The sequence below is a fragment of the Lytechinus variegatus genome, chromosome 14, assembly GCF_018143015.1.
Source record: "Lytechinus variegatus isolate NC3 chromosome 14, Lvar_3.0, whole genome shotgun sequence".
Classification (NCBI taxonomy): domain Eukaryota; kingdom Metazoa; phylum Echinodermata; class Echinoidea; order Temnopleuroida; family Toxopneustidae; genus Lytechinus; species Lytechinus variegatus.
Genome location: NC_054753.1, coordinates 12,055,524 through 12,082,604, shown reverse-complemented (window position 1 = coordinate 12,082,604; position 27,081 = coordinate 12,055,524). Strand labels below are relative to the sequence as shown.

Sequence of the window (27,081 nt, the reverse complement as noted above, 5' to 3'; positions counted from 1 at the left end):
TCAGAGATTTCGTTTTGATTAGGACCTTGTGATGAGTTATATAATATATAAAATTTGTACTAGAATTCTATAGACTTCATATAGACATATAGAGTGCATTATTTTTTTCATGAACTGTATACCATATTTTTAAGTCACTAAATATACTTAAAAACAAACATAGTTAGGGTGCCGTTTCATAATAAAGCTGTTGGTAAGTTAAGAGCGACTTTCAGACCGACTGATGAACCTTTATTGCGCGCTAAACCATCGCCAATAAATATACCATTTTTGTCTCACCTGCATAGCAGAGGGAGACGGCGATGGCGTCGGCGGCGGCGTCAACGTCAAATCTTAACCTGAGGTTAAGTTTTTTAAATGACATAACTTAGAAAGTATATAGACCTAGTTCATGAACTTGGCCATAAGGTTAATCAAGTATTACTGAACATCCTAATAGAGTTTCATGTCACATGACCAAGGTCAAAGGTCATTTAGGGTCAATGAACTTAGACCATGTTGGGGGAATCAACATCAAAATCTTAACCTGAGGTTAAGTTTTTGAAATGTCATCATAACTTAGGAAATATATGGACCTAGATCATTAAACTTGGACATAAGGTTAATCAAGTATCACCAAACATCCTGCATGAGTTTCACGTCACATGACCAAGGTCAAAGGTCACTTGGGGTCAATGAACTTTGGCCGATTTGGTGGAATCTATTGAATTACAATCAAAACTTTAAAAGTTTTTGGATCTGATTCATGAAACTTGGACATGATAGTAATTAAGTATCACTCAACATCCTGTGCAAGTGTCAGGTCACATGATCAAGGTCAAAGGTCATTTAGGGTCAATAAACTTTGGCCGAATTGGGGGTATTTGTTGAATTGCCATCCTATCTCTGTAAGTGTATTGGTCTAGTTCATAAAACATGGAAATAAGAGTAACCAAGTGTCACTGAACTGAACATCTTGTGCGAGTTATAGTAGTTTTCAAAGTCAGCACTGCTGCTATGTTGAATCGCGTGATGCAGGTGAGATGGCCAGAGGCATTCCACTTGTGTACAAAGGATCACCAGTCGTTTTTTAAGTCGCTCTTAACTTACGAACAGCTTTATGAAACACCCACGTGGAACTGTCTTGTACACATGAGTGAAAAAACAAAGAGGTTGTCTAATGCTTTCTTTTGTGTGTTTTCATGATATAGTGGACCCCTGAAGGAAGGAGACTGGTTACTGGAGCATCCAGCGGAGAGTTTACTTTGTGGAACGGGCTTACCTTTAATTTTGAAACCATTCTTCAGGTAAGAATATTCAGCATGTAATGTGCTAGATTGAATTACAATGATTCAGACCAAACCCATCACAACCGCTTAAACCCTGGGCCAAGTGTCTTTTTTTTGTCTGTACAAAAATAAAAATGTATGTGACAAATTTGTTATTAGCCATTCAAATACTTTATCCGAGAGTTTTTAAAATACTGTTGCATCATATTTTATGAAGGGGCACTCTGAACATTGTGAAGGAAATAGTTGTATAGTATAGTATTTCATGTGCTTTCTGAATCTGTCCTTTATATGTGGGACTTGAGACTAGCCACTTTCCTACACATATACTACTTTTCACATCAAAACCTAAACACTATTGGGAGAGTTCCTGTATTGGTGCTATGGATGTCTTCACATCTTGATTGAATAAGCCTTCCTTTTAGATCTAAACCCTGATTATTATTCAAGGAAGGAGAGTGAATAGACCTCTATTGTGTATGTGCTTTTGTGATCAGTGCACTTGTGTTTAGTGCTCCTTTTACAGAAGGTGTACCACAAGAATGAACTAAGACTTCCTGGGTATACCTATACTGATGTCCAAAAAGGGGGTATTAATTTTTTTTCAAAATGACTCCCTTCGTATTCATTACCAACGAGGATGTATTGATTTTGTCCCAACTGTCAAGTGTGAAGATGTATAAGTTAGTAAGTCATGCATGAGTGCATGAACAACATCAGGGCACCAGATGCTCCATTGGTGCAAACTGGGAAAATAATGCTACTTTGTGTGTGCACTAGTTAGTGAGAATGAAATGCCAGATGAAGTTACTTAGTACATGATCACGTAATTTCTCCAGCTTTGTTGATACATATTCTTAACAACATTACATGTATACAATGTTTGCCATAGGAAACCTGGGGAAAAATGTTGGTTGAAAAAAATTCAGTAATTTTATTGAGCATGTCAACTACTGCAAAATAAGGCTCAGATTGCTCCAGTGAGCATTGAGCAACCCAGAGCTTTCTGAGGCCTTAGATTGGCCCTGTACCCTGGCCACAAGGTTTGAATACTCTTGACTCTTTTTTCCAGGGCCCAGGGCTGAGCACTCAGCCATCAGATGGTAAAACGGTCTATCTCGAAAATCGCTGTTCTGAGAAAAATGACTTTAAAGTTTAGAGGTTTGAGCTTTTTATGAGATGGGAATAATGCAATTCTAGCAATGGGAAAAGAAGAAGCACAATAAACACTAATAAATGAAGAATTTTGTGCTTATTTAGGGTTTTAATTAAGAAATAAATGAGATGTTTGTGTAGATTGTTTAACCACAGCATATGTATACACTCATACTATACATCATAAGATGGTAAAATGGTCTATCTTCTAGATAGACCATTTTACCATCTTACCCCATTCAATTTGTTCAGAACAGCGATTTTCGAGATAGACCGTTTTACCATCTGACGGCCGTGTGACGTGGCGGTAAACTGGTCTAACTGGAAGATAAACCATTTTACCGTTTGACAGCGATTAGTTAAGAAAGTTCAAAGGAAGATGGCTCGTTTTACCTCCAAACAATGGGCTAATTCAAAGATAGACCATTTTACCATGAAATCTGAAGGAAAAATACAAAAAAGTACCAAATATCTATAAATCAAGACATGATGGGATCTTGTCGATAGCACCATTGGAAAGAGTGCCCTCACATTACCAGGAAAGTGAATTTACATCAAAAAGTCAAATTTTCGAGTTAGACATTTTACCATCTGATGGCTGACTTTGGCTTGAGATGTGTGCTAACTGTGTGCATATAGTATGATGTGAGTTGTATCCTTCCCTAATTCTAAATTCCAGATGTTGGCACCCTTGCATAATTATGCTTTATGTCGAAAGTTGAATCAGGGAATCCAGGTAACATGAATGGGAACTTGATAACATCTAGAATGTATTTTGCAAATGATGACAAAATTATTTCTGTAGAATTCTATCAAGGATCATGATCATCACAGTAAGTAAACGTTCTGATGCAAAATATTCTTGATGTTCTGACATTGATATTTTTATAAAACATATATTTTTTTTTAATGTTAAGCATATTGCCAGGGTAGAACATGGTATAACCCAAACCCAGTCCTGCTGTATTGGAAAATCTGTAACATATCAAGTATGGAAAGAAAAGTCTAATCAGGGGCCCGTTTCATAAAGAGTTACAACTGTTGTAACTCTGCCATTATGGCAACTACCATGACAACAGGGCTCAGCAACCAATCAAAATCAAGGTTGCCATGGTAGTTGCCATAATGGCAGAGTTACAACAATTGTAATTCTTTACGAAATGGGCCCCTAATGGTGTTAAAAGGCACCAGAACCTTGTAAAAGATATATTGGAGGGAATGTCAAGAAGTACAACAACATCCTTTTTTTTAAGAGTTGGAGGAGTCTGTGGAGATATGTTGTAGATAACCTCCAAATCTTGAAGAGATAGTTGAGTAGAAGCACTGTGCATAAATATTCATAATAGAAGGAAGAGTAACCCCCTAATAGGAAAAATCTATCCACAATTAATTCTTGTTCACTTTTAAGAATACCAAAGACATTTTCTTTGATGTCATACTGCTCTTCAAATCATTGTATATCATTATACTCAACACCAAACACACTGAATACAGATAAAATTCAAGGTTGGTTTGTTTGCTGTTCACAGGCCAATGAGTGTACTGTCCAGACGATGACATGGAGAAGCACCAACATTTTCTTTTTTAACATAATGGTCTGCATTTCTGTGTGTATTATTTATTAGTTGATTAGTTTTGGCCAGTTAAACAATCCTTTATGTGTTCAAGTAAAATGAACAAACTGAATCCAGATGAAATCTAAGATTGCTTTGTTTGATTTTTACAGGCCCATGAGTGTACTGTCGGATGATGAGCTGAAATTGAAAATTTTTTTTTGTTCGCATAATGCTGTGCAATTCATTATATATCACTGAATGATTAGCTTTTACTCGTCAACATACAGTACTTTACATGTAGAAGTAAAATGAACATGCTGAATCCAAATGAAACCCAAGCATTGTTTGTTTGTTGTTCACAGGCCCATGAGTGTGCTGTCAGAACGATGACGTGGAGTCGCAATGACATGTGGCTGCTGACGGGAGACGACCAGGGTTTCATCAAGTATTGGCAGTCCAACATGAACAACGTGCAGATGTACCAGGCCCATAAAGACCAGGCTGTACGATGCGCAAGGTACTACTACCAAATAACAACCAAGCCAGGAGCCTCTCCGGGCAAATTATTCAGTAACGATAGGAACAAAGAGAAGTATAATGTCATATGTCGTTTATGCAGAAATTTTCTATGTCAACTTAATCGCTATGATCTTCTTGCAATGTTTATATCAAGAATATTAATGATTCTTGAAATGGAATGGATTTTGATTATATATTGTATTTCCACATTGTGTATTATTTTCCAATCATTTCTGCACAGTACATGGATGTATATGTCTATAGATGTTACTGGTTGCTTGGAAAAAAAAGTGATCGCAATTTATTACTTACAATTTAGTATAGATTGTAATTTATCTAGTTATGCAAATATATGATACCACTGTTGTGATTTTACAAAATAAAATAATGAGAAGTGTGAAAGTGACAGAGAGAGAATTGATGTAGCAAATGAATACATTAAAGGAAACATGACACTAATTGAATAAAATAAATCACTGATTGAATAAAATAAATGCATGTCATTCAAAATTATATATACATGTATTTGGCAAGGTTTTGAAGATTTGTTTTGGAAATAAATTGAATAAAACGAAAAATAAAATTTTGAAAAATTGAAGGTGGAAAAAAAAGGTAATAAATGGAATGAAATGGATATAAGTGTGTGAAGATAATGAATGTTTACGTGTCTGGGTTCAGTGAATATGAGACAATTGTAAACATAAACTTTGCGTGAGAAAATATTATAGAGAGGGTGTTTAAATGAGAGGGAAAGAGATTTTTTGTTAATCATACACAAGAATTACTCAACACACATCCTCACACAAACACTGATGTACATTGATGCAAATTATATTGTTCCTGGTGTCGGATATCAAAGTTCTTAATTTAACTGCTGTATATGATTTCATGTATAAAGTATCAAAGTTGAAATTAAGTTCCCCTTTTTTATGTGCAAAATATAGGAAAAAGCAATGGCTGTAAATCTGGTTAACAGTCTTAATTTACACCCTACACATAATAGAATTGACACTTTGCAAACACTGTAGCACACCTGAAATTCTGGTTTGAGCCCAACCAACTTTATGTCCTCTATACCTTGAAAATTCCAAAAACCATTCTTAAGTCAAAATATTGGGACCAAGAAGCTCTGAGTATAAATACATGTAGCATTGGTGGGGCTTGTTGTTGTTAGTCTTCAATAGCTTGCCTTCTCATTCTTTGCAGTGTTTAGGCTTCTGATGTATTTTAGGTCAGAAAATTTCTAATAAGATTGCTTATTGTTCATTTCTTTATACCTTGGCTATTCATTTACATGTCCATCAAATTTAAATTTCATTTTGAGACAGGAATAAAAACATGTATATTACAACTACTTGCAAAGGCTAGGATACCACTCCCCCTTCAAAAAAAAAAAGTTTGGTCAAAAGAAAAAAAAGGATATGAATACCAGGAGGAATATAATGAAACCTTTTGTGTTCAGTCATTGCAATCTCCACTCCCCAGCAAAACTATAATACAAAAATGAATCAAAAGAAAAAAAATGTATTAACATAAGGAAATATAATTTAATTAAATGAAATAAAGAGTGATAATTATTAATGATAGTCAGTTCTTGTATAGCGCATAACACATTATGAATAACGTCTCTATGACATGAAATAGAGAAGTCATAATGAAAAGTAGATTAATAGAAATTAAACTTTGGTTTTATGGATAAGAAGAACTTATTTTATTTACATTTTTTTACATCAAGGATCAACCAAATTTTGTTAATATGCATCTGTTTGTAGAAATGGTAGTAAGGTAGATTGTCTGAAATAAGTGTGATTTTATTGATTTTTTTTCTTCAAAACTAGAATTCATTATATTAGAAGCAATCCTTACATTGTAACTCTTGCACATCAAGTAGATTGCCATGGGAAGTAAATCATATTCTAGGTTTATTTGTTCAGATTAGTTTAGTGATAATTATTCATCTTTGCAATTGAGGTTGGGTCTGTAAAAGAATGCAAAACTGAATCAAAATTTTCATTGCAAATATGAATTAAAATTATCTTACTGTTAGGGTCTTTGGCGTTACATAATAGTGATATACTAAAATGGAGAAATTTGAAAATAGATATTTTCTCCCAATCATGTTGAAAAATAATATGTTCATGTATATACATCTGTGTATTTGAAATATGCATAAAAATTACAATAATCTTCTGACTTATGTTCAAGAAAATGTATTATTCAGGGTAACTAATTACCAGTTATGCTGTTATGATTTGTACATTTACATTAACATTATGCAACTGCTCTACAGTGATATCCTTTTTTTCTACTTAAAGTTACAATCAAGGCATTTTGTCACAATTGATACTTTAGGCTATTATCCCAACCAACAAATTACAAGTCATTTCTTGCTACTTTCTTACAATAATTGCACTAAAATGAAAATAATGAATACAAAAACAAAACAAAAAATATTCAGTCAACAAGGTGCATTCAATATCTGCAGCATAAAGAAGAAAGTTTGACATAGTTACCCTTAAAGCTTTCACAAAAGTTACTTGTGTGAACTGTCCCATTTAATAAGTCCAGATTAAGCTAGACCATTATTTTGACATCTGCTTGAAACTTATTCTTTGCTTAACAAATGGATAGGTTCCGCCCTCCCCCGATATACTGTACATGTAGGAATAATTCCTCATCAGAATGTGTCATTTTTAGTAAACATGTACATACGCTATTGTTCACAGACTTTTTGCTTAATTTTTTTATCAGCTTTCTTTCACAATAAAAGAGATTCCTTTTCAAAAGAAAGACCCTCACCCCACAAAAGGAAATAACCTTTTTGTTGAAATACTTTATCTTTATTATTTTGTTAATTCCGCAGGTTTTTTTTTGGAGCACCAGACTACCTTATACCGGAGTCCTAATATCATTTGTTCAGCAAAGAACTAAAGAGAAAGCATTACAACGTACATTTGACATGAGTTTTTGGAGGAAGTTGCAATTGAGCACATGCATGTCCAGAACATGTAACCTGTCAACGAATAAATTGTTGAAATCCCCATATACTTCAATCAGAGAACTCCCAGGATTAAAACTTGATAAGTTAAAATGCCATGGGGGATTGTATCACAGGCATATCAACAAAACTGACTCCATAGTTAATGATAATGCTAAAGGGGCTCTAGTGCTGTTTTCTGTGACTCCAAACTGATCTGGTAACCTGTGATATAAATCCATGTATATTATGATTCATCCAGTAATCTTCAATATGTTAGACAATTATGAATCTTTTATTGGAATTAGTGAAAAATTGTAGAGTAAACTTACAATTCGCTGTGGTCCCAAAGTTTTACCAACTGCTGTTGGCTTCATCAGGTGAATTAACACTAGGCAAGTCTTTCCATGTGACTTTGCATCCAAGTCAGTGGATTATAATGTCTCGTGTGAGAGACAGCTCTGAACGGTTTCAACTTTCTCATGCCTGGGACAGGATTCTACTAGGAAGTTCAGAGCTGACTTCTCACCCTTGGTAACCAAGTGTCGTTACGGTCTACTGACTTGGACGTAAAGTCACTTGGAAAGTTGTGCCTGGTGTTCATTTGCTAGATGAAGCAAACAGCAGTTAGAGAAATGTCGCGACCACAAATAATTGTTAGTCTACTCTACAATTTTTCACCAGTTCTAGTAAAAGATTTATTATTATCTGTGAAATAGTTTATGAATGTTCTTATGTACAACCCAATTCAAGAGGATTTATTATTATTATTAGATTCTCTTGTTAAACAAAATGCTGTTTCAGAATCAGATGGCGGTAGAATTATGGGTCCGGCCTTTAATTGATGTTGTCTAGTCTCATTAAGTTGAGATTGATATTGAATCAGTTGCTCTTATACGAGAATTGGCTGTACAAAAATCGGCTGTGGCCAGCTACTTATATCTCTCCCAGAATTCCCATTAAAAAATAGCATTCTGGAGATCAATTTTATATTTATTCAAATATATCTCAATTCTTTTATAAGTCTTGACCCTGGGTCGCTACTAAACATCCCTGTTCCCCAAACCAGTTTGGTTGAGGTTATGTTGAAATATTCTATAACGTGCATCATGCTCTCATTGCAAGCTTCTCCAAATCTTTTTACACAGTATACGTATGGAGTTGTGAGAGGACATGGGAGTGTGTCTGAGCCGTGAGCAACCGGAGAAGATTAGGAAAAGAGTTGATGGAATTCTGCACAATGTTAAAATGAAGGATGATAGATATTCAATCTCAATGTGAGGCCAAAGAGGAGCATTCTGACTCGGAAGATATATTGCTACCTTCAAGCCTCTTTGGTTCAGAAATTTCAGATGCAGGGGTTGATGATTCTGATTATGTATCAGTTGATCCGTTTCACACATTATGAGAACATTGTGCAGATTTCTACCCGCCTTTATTGGTATTAAGTAAGCCATGTTAGGGACTTCTTAGTCATGTATCGACCACACAAAAATTCTGCAGGACAATTTGAAAATGCCCATAAACATGCATTTTCAAGCACCGCCGGTATTTCAACGTTTCCGTTAATTGCACACTTTATAGGGGTGAGTCATCACATCACATCTTCTAGTTGACATGCAATGGAAGATCCCCCATTATCCACTGTAGTTATTTTAATCTCTGGAAGGTAGTGTGACACAGTGAGACCTGCAGACATGACGATTTCGATTGTTGGGAAGTACAAGAGAATAGCCGAGTATGAACATACAAGTCGGTACCTAGGTAGCTTTCCATGAAAGTGCTTGTTAGGATGTTTTATCCAACAGTCGACCACAGCAACTGTCGGACATCTGTGCCTTTTGGCCAATAAAATTCATGGATAATTGTGAAATCTGACAATCTGTCAGATGACAAATATTGATGAAACACTCTTCTGATTGGGTCACCTTTTCAAAACTAGCCCACTTTCTACTTAGAAACTAGTCTTGTCTGCAGGAGGGTCACTGTGTCTCACTTATTTTACTTTTATTTACCAAGAGATATCCAATTGACCATCTATCCTCACCTACTCACTCCCATTCCACCAGCTTTGCACCGTCAGATTCCAAGTTCTGCACATGCTCAGACGATGGGACCGTTCGTATCTGGGACTTTCTCCGCTGTCACGAAGAGAAGATCCTTAGAGGTACGTACCGTGATGTTTTCTTTTCCGATTGATGGATGTTGATGAAAACAGAAGAAATTACTAAAAAGGAAAGCTTACTCTAAGTGGTTGGTCACCCTGGCTGAAATCTACCACAATTTCATCATTAGAGAGTAGTTCCTGAGTGTGGCATTCTGGCAAAGTTGAATATGTATCTTGAAAGTTCTTAGACTAGCAATGATTAGGGGGTGCAAGTGTGTGGAAGGGTTTTCAAAAAAACCTTTGCAACTCGTTGCAAATGAGGAGGAGCCGTGGTGTATTGGTTCTGACTCTTGCCTTGTAAACAGAGGCGTGTGATTCCCACCGTGGTCTGGCATCCGTTGGCAAGGCGTTAATCCACACTTTGCCACTCTCGACCCAGGTGCTAAGTGGGTACCCAGTAGGATGTGTAAGACGTAGCTTGTCCAGTACTGTGTGCGCCTCACTGGTGACTAACTGGAATACCGTAAGTAACGGTGTATTAACCGCACCCCCAACTTTGGGCTAAAAAAAAACAAAAAAACTCAAATTTACATGCATATTTGAGGTACGAAGAAACAAAGTCTAAGTTTTTAAGATTTCAAAGTATCCAAAGAGATTACCGGTATGCGGAAATATGCTGTTCTTGATCAATTCATCTACAAATGTTAGAAAGAAAGAACGGTCCCGACAATATTGGCAACTTACACACTCACTCACCTCACAGTGTACACACACAGCACTGCCATTACATTGCAAACTACGATACAGTACCAGTCATGCCAGTACATCTTATCAAATTATGATCTGTGTCTTTCCCAGCGTAGGAGGAAGAAACATTCACATTTCTTGCATCACAATCTCACAATCACTTTCAGAAATTTGATGTCTTAGCATGAATTTTGGATACGGGATTACAGGAAGGTTCAAGAAACAAAGAAATTGACATTTTTTCCAGTTGTTTTTTACGGCTTCATGCCGTCTCTCTCGTGCGTGGTTTACATGGTATCTTATGAAAAACAAACAGGAAGGAAAAAAAACAAGCTGGCGCGAAACGGGACTTTGAATAGCGCCAGCTTAAGTCGCACTACAACCACATTACAACGCAATTAAGCTCACTCAACTCTCGCTCAGCGGTGACAAAATATTACCGAGTATGCTTGGCGTCTCTTTTAAATTAGCCAGGGAACTTCACTACTTTGAATCGAGAATAAAGTCAAAATTAGTGTCATGAAGGTGTATGCTTGGCGTCTCTTAAATTAGCCAGGGAACTTCACTACTTTGAATCGAGAATAAAGTCAAATTTAGTGTCATGAAGGTGGGTGCGTTTGTTATGGACAGCATTTAATTAATGTAATAATCGCTTCCCATTACCCGCAGCTCATACCCCTCTAAACGACATTGCCTGGGCGGCTACGCCCGGCCACTCGATGTGTTGTGATCTGGCAGATATCGTACATGTACGGGAGGGGTTACGGCGGGCTGGCTCAGACCTGTCACCGTGTATAAACCGCACCCCCGACTTTTGCTTCTATCCCGCCGAGAAAAAGGTGCGGTTAATACACCGTTACGGTACTCCCCAGGGGTTGAAGGATTTGCACACATTGTGTGTGGGAATGACTGATTGAATCCGATGACTAGGGTAATAATTCATCTGAAAGCGCTTAAGGCCCGGGGGGGCCACTTCCATTCACAAGTGGATACCATGCGCGACCATGAGGTCTCGAAAAGCACCCTAAACACGTAATTTCCATATTCTGAAAATGCACCCCTTAACAAGTATTGGCGTGTGAAACCCTACCCTTAACAAGTATTGGAAACAAAACGATATACTCTTGGCAAATATTCCCTGAAATGAACCCCTAAACAAGTACAGGAATGTTTTATTGTTACGGGTCCTTCGGTCGTCGGCTTTACCTTATTTGGTTTAGTACGACCCCATCTTCTATACCTCGCGCAAATCGGACTCTAAACACGAAGTGTTGGGGCAAAAAGGACATCCTTTATAATACATTTTAATATTGTTTTATCATCTCCGCAAATTCGACCCTAAACACGTAATTTTCCTAGCGAAATAGACACCCTTTTTTCATTATTTTTGTGTTTTTGACACCCTTATCACGTTACGTACGTAACGTGCCCTATCGTGAAAAAGACATCCTTTTTACGTGTTTTTTTGGTCGCGCATGGTATCCACTCGTCAATGTAAGTGGCCCCTCCGGGGCTTAATGCCACTGCACACCTTACGATCCGACTGGTCGGCAACTGGGTGATGGGAGATGAATTGCAAGGCAGTCATAAGCCTCGAAACTGCACGCCTTGCGATCCGATCTGCGACTTACATATGCGCTTTTTGCTTTTTGGCATAGCATCTGAGAAATTGTGCTTGCTACTGCGTATGGGCGTTGTTTATCATAATACTTGTTATGCAACTCTGCTGTCTGATTGACTGGAGGTTGGACTGAGCTTGTGATCCAGTCATAAGGATTGGACATGTCAAATCCTTCCGATTTTCCTTGCGACTTGTCTCTGACCGGTCTGCAACGCTCAAGCTGACAAGAGCTGTGACGTCACATCACCCCTCACCCAGTTGCAAGCCAGTCGGTGACCGGTCTGGTTGTAAGGTGTACGGTGGCCTTTAGACACGTCGTTCTGATGTATTAACCCTAATTCTCCCGGGGGGGGGGGCCATTATGGCCCCCCCTTAAGATCTCGGCCGCCGATCGCGCAAGCGACGCAAAAATTTGCACGCTGGTAGTGTGCGATGTAATCTACAAGGATGTATGGTAAAATTTTCCAAAATAATGAGATTTTATTTTACATGAATTAATTATGCTAATTTATGCATAAATCATACTTTTTGCTCTAATTCACTAAATAAAGCTCCTAGAATGTTAATTTTTGGTAAAAATTTTCTTTGTAGCATTCTTAACAATAATAATTCAAAAAAACTTTGGTTTGGAAATAAATTTCTTATTTATTTTATTGTTTTATGAATTTCTTATTTATTTCTTTGTATTTTAACTTTTTGTTTTTTATTGTTTTTTCAATGGAAATTGTTCCAGACATAATTCTGATCATAAACAAGGCAAAATTAATTAAGTTTAATCAGTAAAAGTAGAAATAATGATACATTTATGAATTTTGGCTAAATACGCAATTTGCATTGGATTTGTACATGAAATCACGTTTATGAGCAATTTTGGGTCTGACATGCACTTGCATAATGTTGCGTAATGTCGTAACCGCGTACCCGGGCGTCTCAAAATTTGCGCGAGACTTGAATGTAAAAAGTCAGTGAGCTGCGAGGTGAAAAAATTTTGCGCAGCAGATATATCGCGAAAATTGTTGAGGGGGGGCCATAACCCCGGGAGAATTAGGGTTAATACATCAGAACGACGTGTCTAAAGGCCACCGTACACCTTACAACCAGACCAGTAATCTATTGCAATTTGCCATTGCAGTTCTTATGAAAGACTTACTATTTACCATAAAAGATTTGGGGACTTCTTGTTGATTGCAAGTCTGGCTTTACCCCCTTCCCCACTCTTCAAGCATCAATTGCTCATCAGATTAGATTAGAGTTCAACTTATTGATGGCTCTCTCCAAGGGTTTGATTTTGGAACGTACATGTAAGTGACTGTTTTGGAAATAAAATAAAGTAGGGGGGGGGGGTTGAGCTTGCGAAAAATTACAATCATGGTCATTTTTATGTTTTTGTACATGGTTTTAGGCTTCAGCCCCCCCCCCCCCCCCCCCCGGCTTCTGCAGCCCCTGAAATAGATTTTATGATCAGAGATATTCTAAAATCAAGTCCTTGCCTACTGATAGATCAGAAGATTAATGCCACACTCGCCATCGTCGACCTGTAATAACTTATTGATTAGCACTAGTGGACTGCCAAGTACTGTAAGTACATCATAAACGTGTGCTTTGTTTTCAAAGCATACAAAGTCAGTGGAATAGAGCATCGTAAGACAGAGCATCTGCACTCCCCTATTGCCAGTTTACTGCCTGTCTACAATTTTGGCAAACAATGATGTTTTGGGGAAATCTATATTGTTGTCATGAACAGTTGATAATTCAGGCTTGTTTGTTGACTTTGAGCATGATCACTGTCTTGTGTTGCTCACTCCACCCATTCTGTATGCCGTGTATAACATGTGCTATTATGATGTACTTTTGTAGCAGTCCTGGCAAATCGAGAAGTCTCTGATCTTGCCTTCCAGCAACCTTAGGTTAGGGGATCACGTACTGTTAAGGCATGGATGGCGTTTTCATAAGAGGACTTTGCAAACAAAGAATTATGATAGTCCCCAAAATAACAAACACCCTGTCAATTAAATCAAGGAAAATTGTTGGACGATATTGTTGATGAAATGCTCTCCCTGGCTGGTGTTTTGTAAAGCTCTTTTGTAGGTTCTGCAAAGCTTTATACAGAACCAGTGACATGTGTATTTATGCTACATCTGGGGAGGGTCTTTTCATCATTAATGTCGGACCAAGTTGGTATATCTGACAATTGTCGAATATAACGGGACTAAATAAAACGTCTGACAAGTCATTTCATGAAATGCTCACCAGATTATAGCTGTTCTATACAACTGGAGACTTCTTTAATTCCTGTTACCTGAATAAAATTTTAACAAATGAAAGTTTGAAAATAAGTTTATCAATCTACAATGCTTGGATTTCAACGTTAATCTGATGGGAATGAAAACCTGATGTGACATCCGAGAATGGGTTACCAAGGGGGCTGTTTCATAAAGCTGTTTGTAGTTATGCACAAACTTACGCTCAACTTTATGCACGTCTACGCACAACTCTTGACCTGTTCTCGGTTGCTAATCAATTCCATTCCTATCAGTTTTGATAACATTGAATTTAGTCTTTGTTTTTCCAAGCTTCTGAATACAAAGTTTATCATCTGTCAAAATTTGATTAAAGTTATATGAAATTCATACCCAATAAAACAATGGGGTGTCCAATTTTGCAAAAAAAAATGAGTTGTAAATAGTTTACAAGCAGCTTTATGAAACAACAACTGGTTGTAGTTAAATATCATGCATAATAGACAAACAGCTCTATGAATCTATAAGAAAGATTTTTTTTTGCTTTAAAATTGTCATTCTGAGCCATAGTTGTCGCATGGAAGGGTCAGGCTGATCCAGGGTATCTCGATGGGGGGGGGGTGTTTAAGGTGACACGAGGGTGAGGCAGTATTGTTTCTTAATTGAATAATGGGTAATATACAGATGATCAAACCAGATCATTCTTCTTCCTTTTTTCCTCTTTTCATTTTCTTTTATTACTTGAAAATCATCGGGAGGGGGTTGCCATCCCTTCCCTCATGAAGCGCCATCCCTGGATATGGCACCACAAAATGCTCCATTTTTGGCATCAAAATGCTATTGTTGCCAAAAACTCCATCCGAGAGAATATTCTAGAAATATGTCATGATAACTTTATGAAAATCTGAGTAATCCACTTTTTTTCTGCCTCGGCTTTATTTTTGCAATTTCATATTGACTTTAACCCTAAATAGAGCTGTAGGGCTATTTTGGGGCTGATTCAGCCCCCCATATGTTCTCAGCCACTGATTGCGCAATTGCGACAAAAATTGGCATGTGCGTCATAAGATCAAATTTGCCATAAATCTTATTGCTAATTAATTATGCCAATTTATGCATAGAATCAAACTTTTGCTCTAATTAACTAAATAATGCCCCTAAAAGGCTTATATTTTATTCAAACTATTGGAATCCGATCAAGTGTACTGTAAAACAATTTCAACATCACATTTTATTTTCTTTTTTATAGTTCAAAAAACTTTTCACAGCGGATTTATCGCGAAAAAATGTCAAGGGGGGGGCTGATTCTGCGTTGCTTGCTACCTCATATCTGAAATCGCCTTTCAATATCACCACAACAACAGTGAATGAGTGACCCCTGACCCAGATAACTCATTTCCTGTTTCTTTTTGTTCCTAAGGTCATGGTGCCGATGTCCGTTGCGTCGACTGGCATCCTAGCAAAGGCATCGTCGTATCCGGCAGCAAGGACTCCCAGCAACCGGTCAAACTCTGGGACCCTCGAACAGGGGAAGCACTGTGCACCCTCCATGCTCACAAGTCGACAGTCATGTCAGCAAAGTGGAACATGAATGGCAACTGGCTTCTCACAGCATCTAGGGATCATCTGGTCAAGCTATTCGATATCCGCATGATGAAGGAGTTATTCACATTCAGGGGCCATAAGAAAGAAGCTACAGGTAGGTACACCACTTGTGACATTCCTCTTTCGTAATCATTGCTCATACATTTAGTAGGATATCTGCAAATATTGTACAGAATTTGCAAAGGCATGATAAAGAAAGACAAACTATTTGATAGCAACATGATAAGTTGTTCACATTCAGGGACCTCAATGAAGAAGCAGCAGGTACGAACACAACCTTGTTGTTATGAAGTCCCCTCCTACACGTAGCTGGGTGTCGTTACAATTTTGGGGATGACAGACTTTACAAAAGTGCAATTTTGAGAGTCAAGCTCTTTGATAGCCACATAGCCAGGTCTCTTATCAAAATTTATGGGACAGAATGTACAAAAGAGTAGCACTTATCTTTGACGTTTGCTTGCTGAAAAATTTGTTCACATTCAGGGGGTATGCGAAAGCCATACTGTGGATACGATTACACATTGTAATATGTAGTCGGCTGTCCCAATCATTGCTTATAACTTTGTCTCCTCAAAATAGTTTAGGGGACAGACTGGGCAAGAGCACAATTTTGGAGTCCAGGGGCCTGTTGTAGAAAGAGTTGTGATTAAACGCAAGTCAAAATATCAAGCGCAAGTCCCGAATATGGGTGCTTCATTGGCTAAAAATCAAGTTGCGCAAGATTTTTTTAGTTGCGTTTGATTGCAACTCTTTCTGCAACAGGCCCCAGTTGGGTGTTTCATAAAGCTGTTCATAAGTTAAGAGTGCCCTTTAGAACTACTGGTGACCCTTTCTTATGGTAAAATGGTATATTCATTGTTGATTGTTTAGAGTGTAAAAAAGGATCTCCAGTCCTTCATAAAGTTGCTCTTAATTTACAAACAACTTTATGAAAAGGACCCCAGCTCTTTGCTGTACATATAGTTGGGACTCGTCAACAGAATTTAGCCAGGTCTCTGAACAGAATTGACAACATCGCAATTTTAAAAGTCAAGCATTTTGGTGTCTGCATGCTGTAAGAGTCATTTCTTTACATTTAGGGGGTTAAGCAAGAAGCTACAGGTATGCCAGCACCAACGTGACATGTTCATTTTCCCTCCCAATGTTTACACAATGTTCTTTTACATGTCGATTAGGAGAGCACCTTGTGAAGCATATTTTTTGAGTCGCTGCCCGGCAAGCAGTAGATGACAGGTTCGAATCCCACTGGTTCCAATTTTTTTCTGACTTAAGATTTTCATTAAAAGATCGAGCATGCGATCTTAAACACATAGGAGTAATGCCGAAAATTTGTTCACAAATCATATTTTATTATTGTCATATGAATGTATTTCACTGAAAACCGTCACAATCTCCAATATATGTCTTAACTCTTTCTAGACCAATTTCAGTTTTTTTAAATACTTCCTCAACAAACTTTTAATGCTGTCAATTATTCGATTCATATTGTATATATTGATCAAAATCCATTTGCTTTTTATCTCTTTGTATATCATTTCCCTTCATTACAGCCATAGCATGGCATCCCATACATGAAGACATGTTTGTATCTGGTGGCTCGGATGGTGGCATCCTCTTCTGGCAAGTAGGGTAAGTCAAGAATGGGTTTTAAGTTATTAAAGAGGGCGCTGTTGGCTGGTTTTGTTGACCCGCCGCCATCTTTATTGGAAAGATTATGGATGTAATCTGCATGCAGCTGCCACTGATTTTTTTTGTCCTTTAAATCCTTTGTCATGTTCCTTATGAAACCAAAGGCTGCTTGAGGTTTTTTAAATGTGGTTTTGCCAATGTTGAATGAAGTGTTTTAAGTAATAATAATAATATGTAACATTTATATAGCACTTAAAGGGGAAGTTCACCCTGACAAAAAGTTTATTGTAAAAATAGCAGAAAAAATAATAAAAAATATTGCCGAAGGTTTGAGAAAAATTCATCAAATAATTAAAAAGTTATTAGAATTTCAATTATTTGATTTGTGACGTCATATGCGAGCAGCATCCCTACATAGCGAATGGTAAAAAATCAATGAAATTTCATTTTCTCAGAAAATTGAAAATGGTTTTCGCTGTACCTTTTGTATATCAATAGACAAATCATTTCACATCCGATCGTGAATAGAAAACAAAATTAAGTCATAAGGAACCATACAAAATATGAAATTCATGCATTTTATATTACATAACACATGGGGCAGCTGCTCGTTTATGACGTCACAAATCCAAAACTTTGAACTCTAATAACATTCTTACTCTTTAACGGATTTTCCTCAAACCTTCACCAATATTTTTTACTATTTTTTCTGCTATTTTTACACCAAAGTTTTCTTCAGGGTGAACTTCCCCTTTAATGAAAATGTTTCTAAGCATACTATTACCCCAGCTTTAGCACGGCTATCCAGTTCGGAGGCTCGAGCATTCAAGGAATTCCTTCCTACCGGGTACCCATTTACTACACCTGGGTGGAGAGTGGCAAATGTAGATAAACGGCTTACCAAAGGAAGCGAGTGTTGCGGTGGGATTTGAACCCCGGACCTTGTGGTTCTGGAGACTTATCCACTGATCCACAGCACCTCTGAGTGCTGTGCTGGTATGGAAATCAACCCAACATCGACACAAAAATGTCAACATTGACCTTGAAATCACCCACTTGATATAATTATTTTTTTATTTCAGGCATGACAAGGAGATTGGTGGTATTGAAGAGGCACACGAATCTATCATATGGGGTTTGGCTTGGCATCCATTAGGCCACATGCTGTGCTCAGGATCCAACGATCATTCAACGTGAGTACAGAATCCTGGTTAGGCCCGGTTTGAAAGTCCATTTTTGATGCACGTGTACACGGCGTGTTTTTCGGTCGTGTACACGTTGTAAACACTGAGTGAGAGTGAGTTACGGTATGTTTTCAGTGTTTCACATGTAGCCTAAGTCACGGTTTTAAAGCTTACCGAGAAGATAGAAGTATCAATCCAAAAAAATTGATGCACTTAAAAAGTTTACTCAGCTTAGCAGCGCATTAAATTAATAAATAATGCAAAAGTAAATCAGTGCAGGGCCCTAGTTAGCGCCGATGTTCGTTGGATGCGCATTTTGCATACTGTACCATACATGCATGCACAGATTGCTGCAGAATTAAGTGTAACTGAAGTTATCGATTGATTTTCATTATTTTATTGCCAATTTGAGGAGCGTGTGTTTGTAGGCTTGTAGCACATGTTTATGAGCGTATAACACGTTAACTAGAGCAATGATTGCTGTCGCAATTGGTGATTCTCAAATTGGCTCTAAAAGTGATTGAAGAATGCTTTCGAGAGTCTCCAGTGACGTGTTATACACTCATACACATGTGCTACAAGCCTACAAACACATGCTCCTCAAATTGGCAATAAAATCATGAAAATCTTGATTTGTGATGTAGTTTCTAAGATTAATGGATATTATGTGTCCAAGAATGCAAGCAACAATCTTTTTATGTTTGAATCACAGATGAATGACAAATAACCAAAAGTAATCAAACATGAAACATCCTTCAAACAATTTTATTCCTCCATCGCAGCAAAATCTCTCCTCAATATGTGCCTGTGTACGCAAACGGTATTTCTGCTATCTTGCTTTTGATAGTTTAAAATGTGATATGGCATTTGAAGAGCAAATCCTTGCTAGCTGACCATATATTTTTTTATGACATCCTCCCTCTGTATGGAGGCAATTTAAAAACATACAATATGTGCAATATTTTCTTATATTTCCCACAACTTGATATCTTGTCACAGGAAATTCTGGACAAGAAACAGGCCTGGTGATAGGATGCGAGACAGGTATAATCTGAACACTCTACCCATCGGAACATCTGAAGACCTGTTGGAGTTTGGTAAGCATCATGATCATTTCCCTCTACATGAAGCTTAGTGATTGATTTCACACTTGATTTATATGATCAATTGCACTTTTGGTAGAGCCTCTGTCTCACGTATGCCGTGTCAGACCGAAAGATCTTAAAAGATGGCAGTTGCTGCTAACCTGTTTGGCATTCAACGATTGAATGATAATAATAATATTCCGCATTTATATAGCGCTTAACACACCGGAACGACGTCTCTAAGCACTTCACAGATATATTATTACCCCGGCCATCGGATCCTTGCATGCCTGCATACAATGTATGCACCTTCTCCACTCCCATTTAAGGGATAGAGCAATGTCGATCTGGGGCTGCTCAGTGGCTGCCAGGCCCATGTTTGATTGGGCAAGATACATTTTTGGAGGATCACTATTTCTGATTTCTGTTTTGAACAATAAAATATGGATGGATCTTCATTTATTTGTAAGTGACGACACTCCACGCACAAGCTTGTGACCTGTAGTGAAAGAAGAGACATGGACTTGGAAAAAAGAATATTTTATAGAATAGCTAGCTTAGGAATAATAATGATCTTTCTTTCATCTCTCTCAGATGATGACACAACCTCATTGCCAGTTATTCCCGGGATGGGATTAGAATATGGTGTTGCAGACCATCTCAAGAAAGATGAACAAGGTAAGCTGTATGGTATATAGCCTTAAAGATAAATTCCAGTTTTGGTAACGATCTCAAAATGACTTTTTACAGAATCTAATATAATGACCACCCAAGTGTCTGTGTGTATAAATAAAAAATATGTGCCAAAGGATTCTGGAAGAAATTGTGTAATTGCTGAGAAATCAGCAAAATAAGCGCAGATTCGGTCACTTCCGTCAGGTCTTTATTCCAGCAATAATAATACACTGTCCCACGTGCGCCTATCTGTGTTGGTTATCTTCAGTGTGAACATTTTTCAGCGTAGATTTCACAAAGTTCAGTTTATGTAACTGTACCAGATCTAGATCCTTGATGATATACTGACAATTAAGCCTGGTTTTACAGACTTTCTCATGAAATCAGTGTTTACTGCAACTACTGGCATTTCTCTTTAACCTATCTTACCTGGGCTCCGTAACACAAAGGTTTGCGATTAATTGCAAATATGAAAGAACCACACTGATTGGTTCCTGATCAGAATTTTAAACCAAATGCGTGTATAACATTGATCTTGATTGGTCAGTTGATTTAGCAATCGATCGCTAATCTTTGTGTCAGGGAGCCCTGGGCTATTTCAGACCAACATACTGGAGGTGGGAGTTCAATTTGACCCCCCTCAGATCTGGGCGGTTGATTGCACGATCACTGCGAAAATTTGCACGCGCGTAAAGCTGGATGTAAACTGCAAGACTGTATAATAAAAGTTTCAAAAAATAATTGGTTATATTTTTTATTTAGGTAATTGTGCAAATAAGCGTATGAAATTTGCCCTAATTTTGTATTTTTGTGTATGTTTTTACCTTTAATTCAGTTTATATAGCTAGTAGAATGCTAATTATTGGTGAACATATAGATTTTAGATTCTAACAAAAATCTACAAAAAAATTGCTGAAAAATAATTAATTTCCTCTGTATCTCATGGTTTTTGTCTCACCTGCGAAGCAAAGTGAGACTATAGGCGCCGCTTTTCCGACGGCGGCGGCGACGGCGGCGGCGGCGGCGGCGGCGGCGGCGTCAACATCAAATCTTAACCTGAGGTTAAGTTTTTGAAATGATGTCATAACTTAGAAAGTATATGGACCTAGTTAATGAAACTTGGCCATAAGGTTAATCAAGTATTACTGAACATCCTATTAGAGTTTCATGTCACATGACCAAGGTCAAAGGTCATTTAGGGTCAATGAACTTAGACCATGTTGGAGGAATCAGCATCGAAATCTTAACCTGAGGTTAAGTTTTTGAAATGTCATCATAACTTAGAAAATATATGGACCTAGTTCATGAAACTTGGACATAAGGTTAATCAAGTATCACTGAACATCCTGCATGAGTTTCACGTCACATGACCAAGGTCAAAGGTCATTTAGGGTCAATGAACTTTGGCCGAATTGGGGATATCTGTTGAATTCCCATCATAACTTTGAAAGTTTATGGATCTGATTCATGAAACTTGGACATAATAGTAATCAAGCATCACTGAAAATTTTGTGCAAGTTTCAGGTCTCATGATTAAGGTCAAAGGTCATTTAGGGTCAATGAACTTTGGCCGAATTGGGGGTATCTGTTGAATTACCATCATAACTTTGAAAGTTTATTGGTCTAGTTCATTAAACTTGGACATTAGAGTAATCAAGTATCACTGAACATCCTGTGCGCGTTTCAGGTCACATGACCAAGGTCAAAGGTCAATGAACTTTGGCCGAATTGGGTGTATCTGTTGAATTACCATCATAACTTTGAAAGTTTATGGATGTGATTCATGAAACTTGTACATAAGAGTAATCAAGTATCACTGAACATCCTGTTCGAGCTTCAGGTCACATGATCAAGGTCAAAGGTCATGTAAGGTCAATGAACTTTGGCCATGTTGGGTTTTTTGTTGAATAACCATCATATCTCTGTAAGTTTATTGGTCTAGTTCATAAAAAGAGGACATAAGAGTAACCATCTATCATTGAACATCTTGTGCGAGTTAGAGTAGTATTCAAAGTCAGCACTGCTGCTATATTGAACCGCGTGATGCAGGTGAGACGGCCAGAGGCATTCCACTTGTTTTAATTCTTGTCTATTTCTTTTTTTAATTGTTTTTTTTCGGTGAACTTTGTTTGGGACCCTTTTTTTATCATAAATAACATAAACTAAATCAATCTAAACCAACAAAACTAAAAATGATCAAAATGAAAACACATATTGCATTGACTTTGTACACGTAATCACGTTTTTGAGCAATTTTGGGACCGAGATGTGCCTACAAAATATTGCATGATTTTGGAAGCGAGTACCAAGGTGTTGCAAATTTGGTCACAAAAGATGCGCAAGACTTGAAAATGAAAAGTCAGCGAGCGGTGTGGTCAAGGGGGGTCAAATTGACCCCCCCTCAAGTTTAATAAGGGTTGAAATAGTAACTCAGTCTTTAAGAAGTTGAATTTATTAATTAAGTTTTTCTGAAAAGGTATTTATTCTTCATACTGTCCAAATTTGAAGTTGAAAAGTTAAATCATAAAAAAAGAGGTACAAAACATCAATTTTTCCTCACTGCTTGGATGTTTCATGAGATTGCACAGTGTACAAATATCCTGCTTGAGTAAACCTTGAACTTCAAACCTTGTCGTCTCCTCAATCTTTGATACTCATGAATTTTGTGTACATTCAATACCATAATTGTATGGGTTAGTGATGATTAATATTTCTAAGTTAAAAATCACTCTAAAATTAAGAATCTGCTTTTTCAAACTTATTTATTTTTGGGCAACTTTTTGCGTGTTCTGGGGTGAAGAGTCAAATAGTCCTATTTTACTCCAGCCACAATTAAAGGAAAATATTTTAAAAGTTACAAGATCTTTAGAATAAAGAGGATTGAGTTTTTTCCTAGCCATTTATCACATCTTTGGCTCATTAATTTGTATTTATTTATTTAGGGGTTAACATGCAATAGATGAAGGGGAAGGGGTGGTCCTGAAAAAATGGCTTGTAATCTGCCATTTAAAAAAAATTTTCAAGTATTTTTTTTCCTACATCAGTTATGCTTGATTTTGTGTGAAATCTTACATTTGTCCCAGATTCATGTAGAAAATTAAAAAAATGTTCAACATTTGTCTGAATATATATTGCGTATAATAGTTGAGCATTGTTTTTTTTATGTAATCCCACAGTTCCCATGCAAACAACAGAGGAGAACCTAGACACCTCCATCCCTGGTCTTGATTCGTCCATCGAAGAGCTAGAGAAACTGAAACCCAAACCCCAGCGCAAGGTCCCCTACGCCAGGCCAGTCCCACAGAACTTCCTTGATGAATGGGAGGCCAACAAGGCACCGGGCGTGGCACCAAACATCGAGGAAGAGAAACGGAAGAGGAAAGAGGAAGAGGAGAAGAAGAAACAGGAGGAGGAGAGGAAGAGAATCGAGGAAGAGGCAAAGAGAAGAGCTGAGGAAGAAAAAAAGAGGAAGGAGACAGAATTAAAGATGAAAATGGAGAGACCAGAGAATTATGGCCTAGTCGGCGTTCCAGACTTTGGAGGTTTGTCTTCAATTTAAAATCATAGCCATTATTGACGTAGACCAGTGAACACTTGCAACCAATACATATATTTTGAGATTGATTGGATCAATTATGATATTTTAAGACAGGTCCCAGATGCTGTACAATGGAGTCATATTCATTAGTGCATTTTAGCCTTCCTTGATCCAATAAAAACACCAATTGCATTGCATTCTTTTTTGTAATAATGATTTGCAACAATTTTTATATTGTGCTTCATAAAATACTTTTAAGCACTCCATACTATTAACCTAGCTTTAGCAAGGCTACACCGACTGGAATTCTAGCATTCAAGGAATTCCTCCCTACTGGCTACCCGTTTCTCTATGTAGGTGGAGAGTGGGAAACACCTTTCCACAGGACGCGAGTGCCTTGACGAGATTTTAACCTTTTAACCTTTAGGTTCAGAGTCTGGAGACCTATCCACTGAGTGTGTATAGTAATGAATGTGTAACATGTTTGTTTTTGTCATAGGTAATCCCATAGAGGTCATCAAGTTTATTGCCAGGACACAGGGACCTAAAGCAGCTGAACAAGCTCTGGTCAATTCAATCCACTCAAACCTCCCCTCAGGTACGTAAAAAAAAAAGTGATACATGTAATGGTCTGTATTCTGAGGTCTGCTTAATTTCAACTCTGATCTTCAGTAGTTGTGGTTAGTTTTGGTTGAACTATGGAAAGTTGTGGTTGAACTATGGAAAGACAATTGTGACATAAATCTCTAACAGTAGAGATTTCATGATTCAGCACATTTGACCCTCGAGTCATTATCCTGGGAATAATTAACAAGATGGATGTTCTTCCCAGTAGTCATCAGAAACATAGAATGTAAACATAATTGTGACACTTTTGGCATACCATAAGTTTAACACAGAGTTAGACTATGGTCTGTATGAAACCCGACTTCAGTAAATAGGCCATAGATTTCATCCTGGGATAGCTTTGGAGTTTCCGAAAGGGATTATTCTTCAAAGTTCATGGTGAGCATAAAGGGAATAACAGGGAAAGGGCAAATTTTTTCAGGCCTAAATGTTTGAATAACAATTGAAATATAGAATTAAAATCATGAATTTCAAAACAAAATCTCCCATGAAAGAATTAGTGCAGTGGAAAATCTGACAGTCAATTTGTTTTAACCCTATCTAGGCCGGGGGGGGGGCCTCGGAGGCCCCCCCTCAACGAATCGCGCGATAATTTCGCCGTGCGAAATTTTTTGACCGCGCCGCTCGCTGACTTTTTACTTTCAAGTCTTGCGCAACTTTTGAGACCAATTTTGTGTCACCCGGGTACGTGGTTCCGAAATTACGCAACATTATGTAAGTGCATGTTGGACCAAAAATTGCTCAAAAACGTGATTTCGTGTACAAAGTCAATGCAAATTGTGTTTTAAACCAAAATTCATAAATGTATGATTATTTTTAGTTTTGTTGGTCTAAATATATTTATTTTATGCTTTTTATGATCACAGAAGAGTCCCCAACAAATTTCATTGAAAAAACAAAAGGTCAAAAAACAAAGAAATACATAAGAAATTGCAAAAAACAATATAATACATAAGAAAATGATTTGATATCGCAATTTTTGTCTCACCTGCGAAGCAAAGTGAGACTATAGGCGCCGCTTTTCCGACGGCGGCGGCGGCGGCGGCGGCGTCAACATCAAATCTTAACCTGAGGTTAAGTTTTTGAAATGACATCATAACTTAGAAAGTATATGGACCTAGTTAATAAAACTTGGCCATAAGGTTAATCAAGTATTACTGAACATCCTATTAGAGTTTCATGTCACATGACCAAGGTCAAAGGTCATTTAGGGTCAATGAACTTAGACCATGTTGGAGGAATCAACATCGAAATCTTAACCTGAGGTTAAGTTTTTGAAATGTCATCATAACTTAGAAAACATATGGACCTAGTTCATGAAACTTGGACATAAGGTTAATCAAGTATCAATGAACATCCTGCATGAGTTTCACGTCACATGACCAAGGTCAAAGGTCATTTAGGGTCAATGAACTTTGGACGAATTGGGGATATCTGTTGAATTCCCATCATAACTTTGAAAGTTTATGGATCTGATTCATGAAACTTGGACATAATAGTAATCAAGCATCACTGAACATTTTGTGCAAGTTTCAGGTCACATGATCAAGGTCAAAGGTCATTTAGGGTCAATGAACTTTGGCCGAATTGGGGATATCTGTTGAATTCCCATCATAACTTTGAAAGTTTATGGATCTGATTCATGAAACTTGGACATAATAGTAATCAAGCATCACTGAACATTTTGTGCAAGTTTCAGGTCTCATGATTAAGGTCAAAGGTCATTTAGGGTCAATGAACTTTGGCCGAATCGGGGGTATCTGTTGAATTACCATCATAACTTTGAAAGTTTATTGGTCTAGTTCGTTAAACTTGGACATTAGAGTAACCAAGTATCACTGAACATCCTGTGCGTGTTTCAGGTCACATGTCCAAGGTCAAAGGTCAATGAACTTTAGCCGAATTGGGTGTATCTGTTGAATTACCATCATAACTTTGAAAGTTTATGGATCTGATTCATGAAACTTGTACATGAGAGTAATCAAGTATCACTGAACATCCTGTTCCAGTTTCAGGTCACATGATCAAGGTCAAAGGTCATGTAAGGTCAATGAACTTTGGCCATGTTGGGGTTTTTTGTTGAATAACCATCATATCTCTGTAAGTTTATTGGTCTAGTTCATAAAAAGAGGACATAAGAGTAACCATGTGTCACTGAACATCTTGTGCGAGTTAGAGTAGTATGCAAAGTCAGCACTGCTGCTATATTGAACCGAGTGATGCAGGTGAGACGGCCAGAGGCATTCCACTTGTTTTTATCTACACTTGCTAAAAACACCACAAAGAGTTTGTATACCAAAAATTAGTACATTTGGAGCTTTATTCAGGGAGTTAGAGGTAAAAGTATGATTTTGCATACTAATTACGCATAAATTAGCATAACCACTCAATAGCAATTCGCATGAAATAAATTACTATACAATCTTGTAGATTATGTCCCAGGCAAACCGCGTGCCGATTTTCAGCGCGATCGCGCGGTCGACAGCCGAGATCTTAAGGGGGGGGGCCTGGGAGGCCCCCCCGGCTTTATGAACTCATGTTTAGCCTG

At 37.6% G+C, this 27,081-nt stretch overlaps 1 protein-coding gene across 2 annotated transcripts in view; it reads left to right on the top strand.

Moving 5' to 3' along the window:
- The window catches only part of LOC121427220 (pre-mRNA 3' end processing protein WDR33-like), a 44,674-nt gene that overhangs the window by 13,890 nt on the left and 3,703 nt on the right, over positions 1-27,081 (top strand). For both annotated transcript variants that reach the window (XM_041623504.1, XM_041623506.1), the window contains exons 6-15: positions 1,191-1,286; positions 4,342-4,496; positions 9,545-9,642; positions 15,611-15,889; positions 17,346-17,424; positions 18,507-18,617; positions 19,608-19,705; positions 20,288-20,371; positions 23,545-23,910; positions 24,406-24,504. In XM_041623504.1, coding sequence (XP_041479438.1) covers positions 1,191-1,286; positions 4,342-4,496; positions 9,545-9,642; positions 15,611-15,889; positions 17,346-17,424; positions 18,507-18,617; positions 19,608-19,705; positions 20,288-20,371; positions 23,545-23,910; positions 24,406-24,504 — 1,465 coding nt within the window. The remainder of the gene's footprint in view (positions 1-1,190; positions 1,287-4,341; positions 4,497-9,544; positions 9,643-15,610; positions 15,890-17,345; positions 17,425-18,506; positions 18,618-19,607; positions 19,706-20,287; positions 20,372-23,544; positions 23,911-24,405; positions 24,505-27,081) is intronic.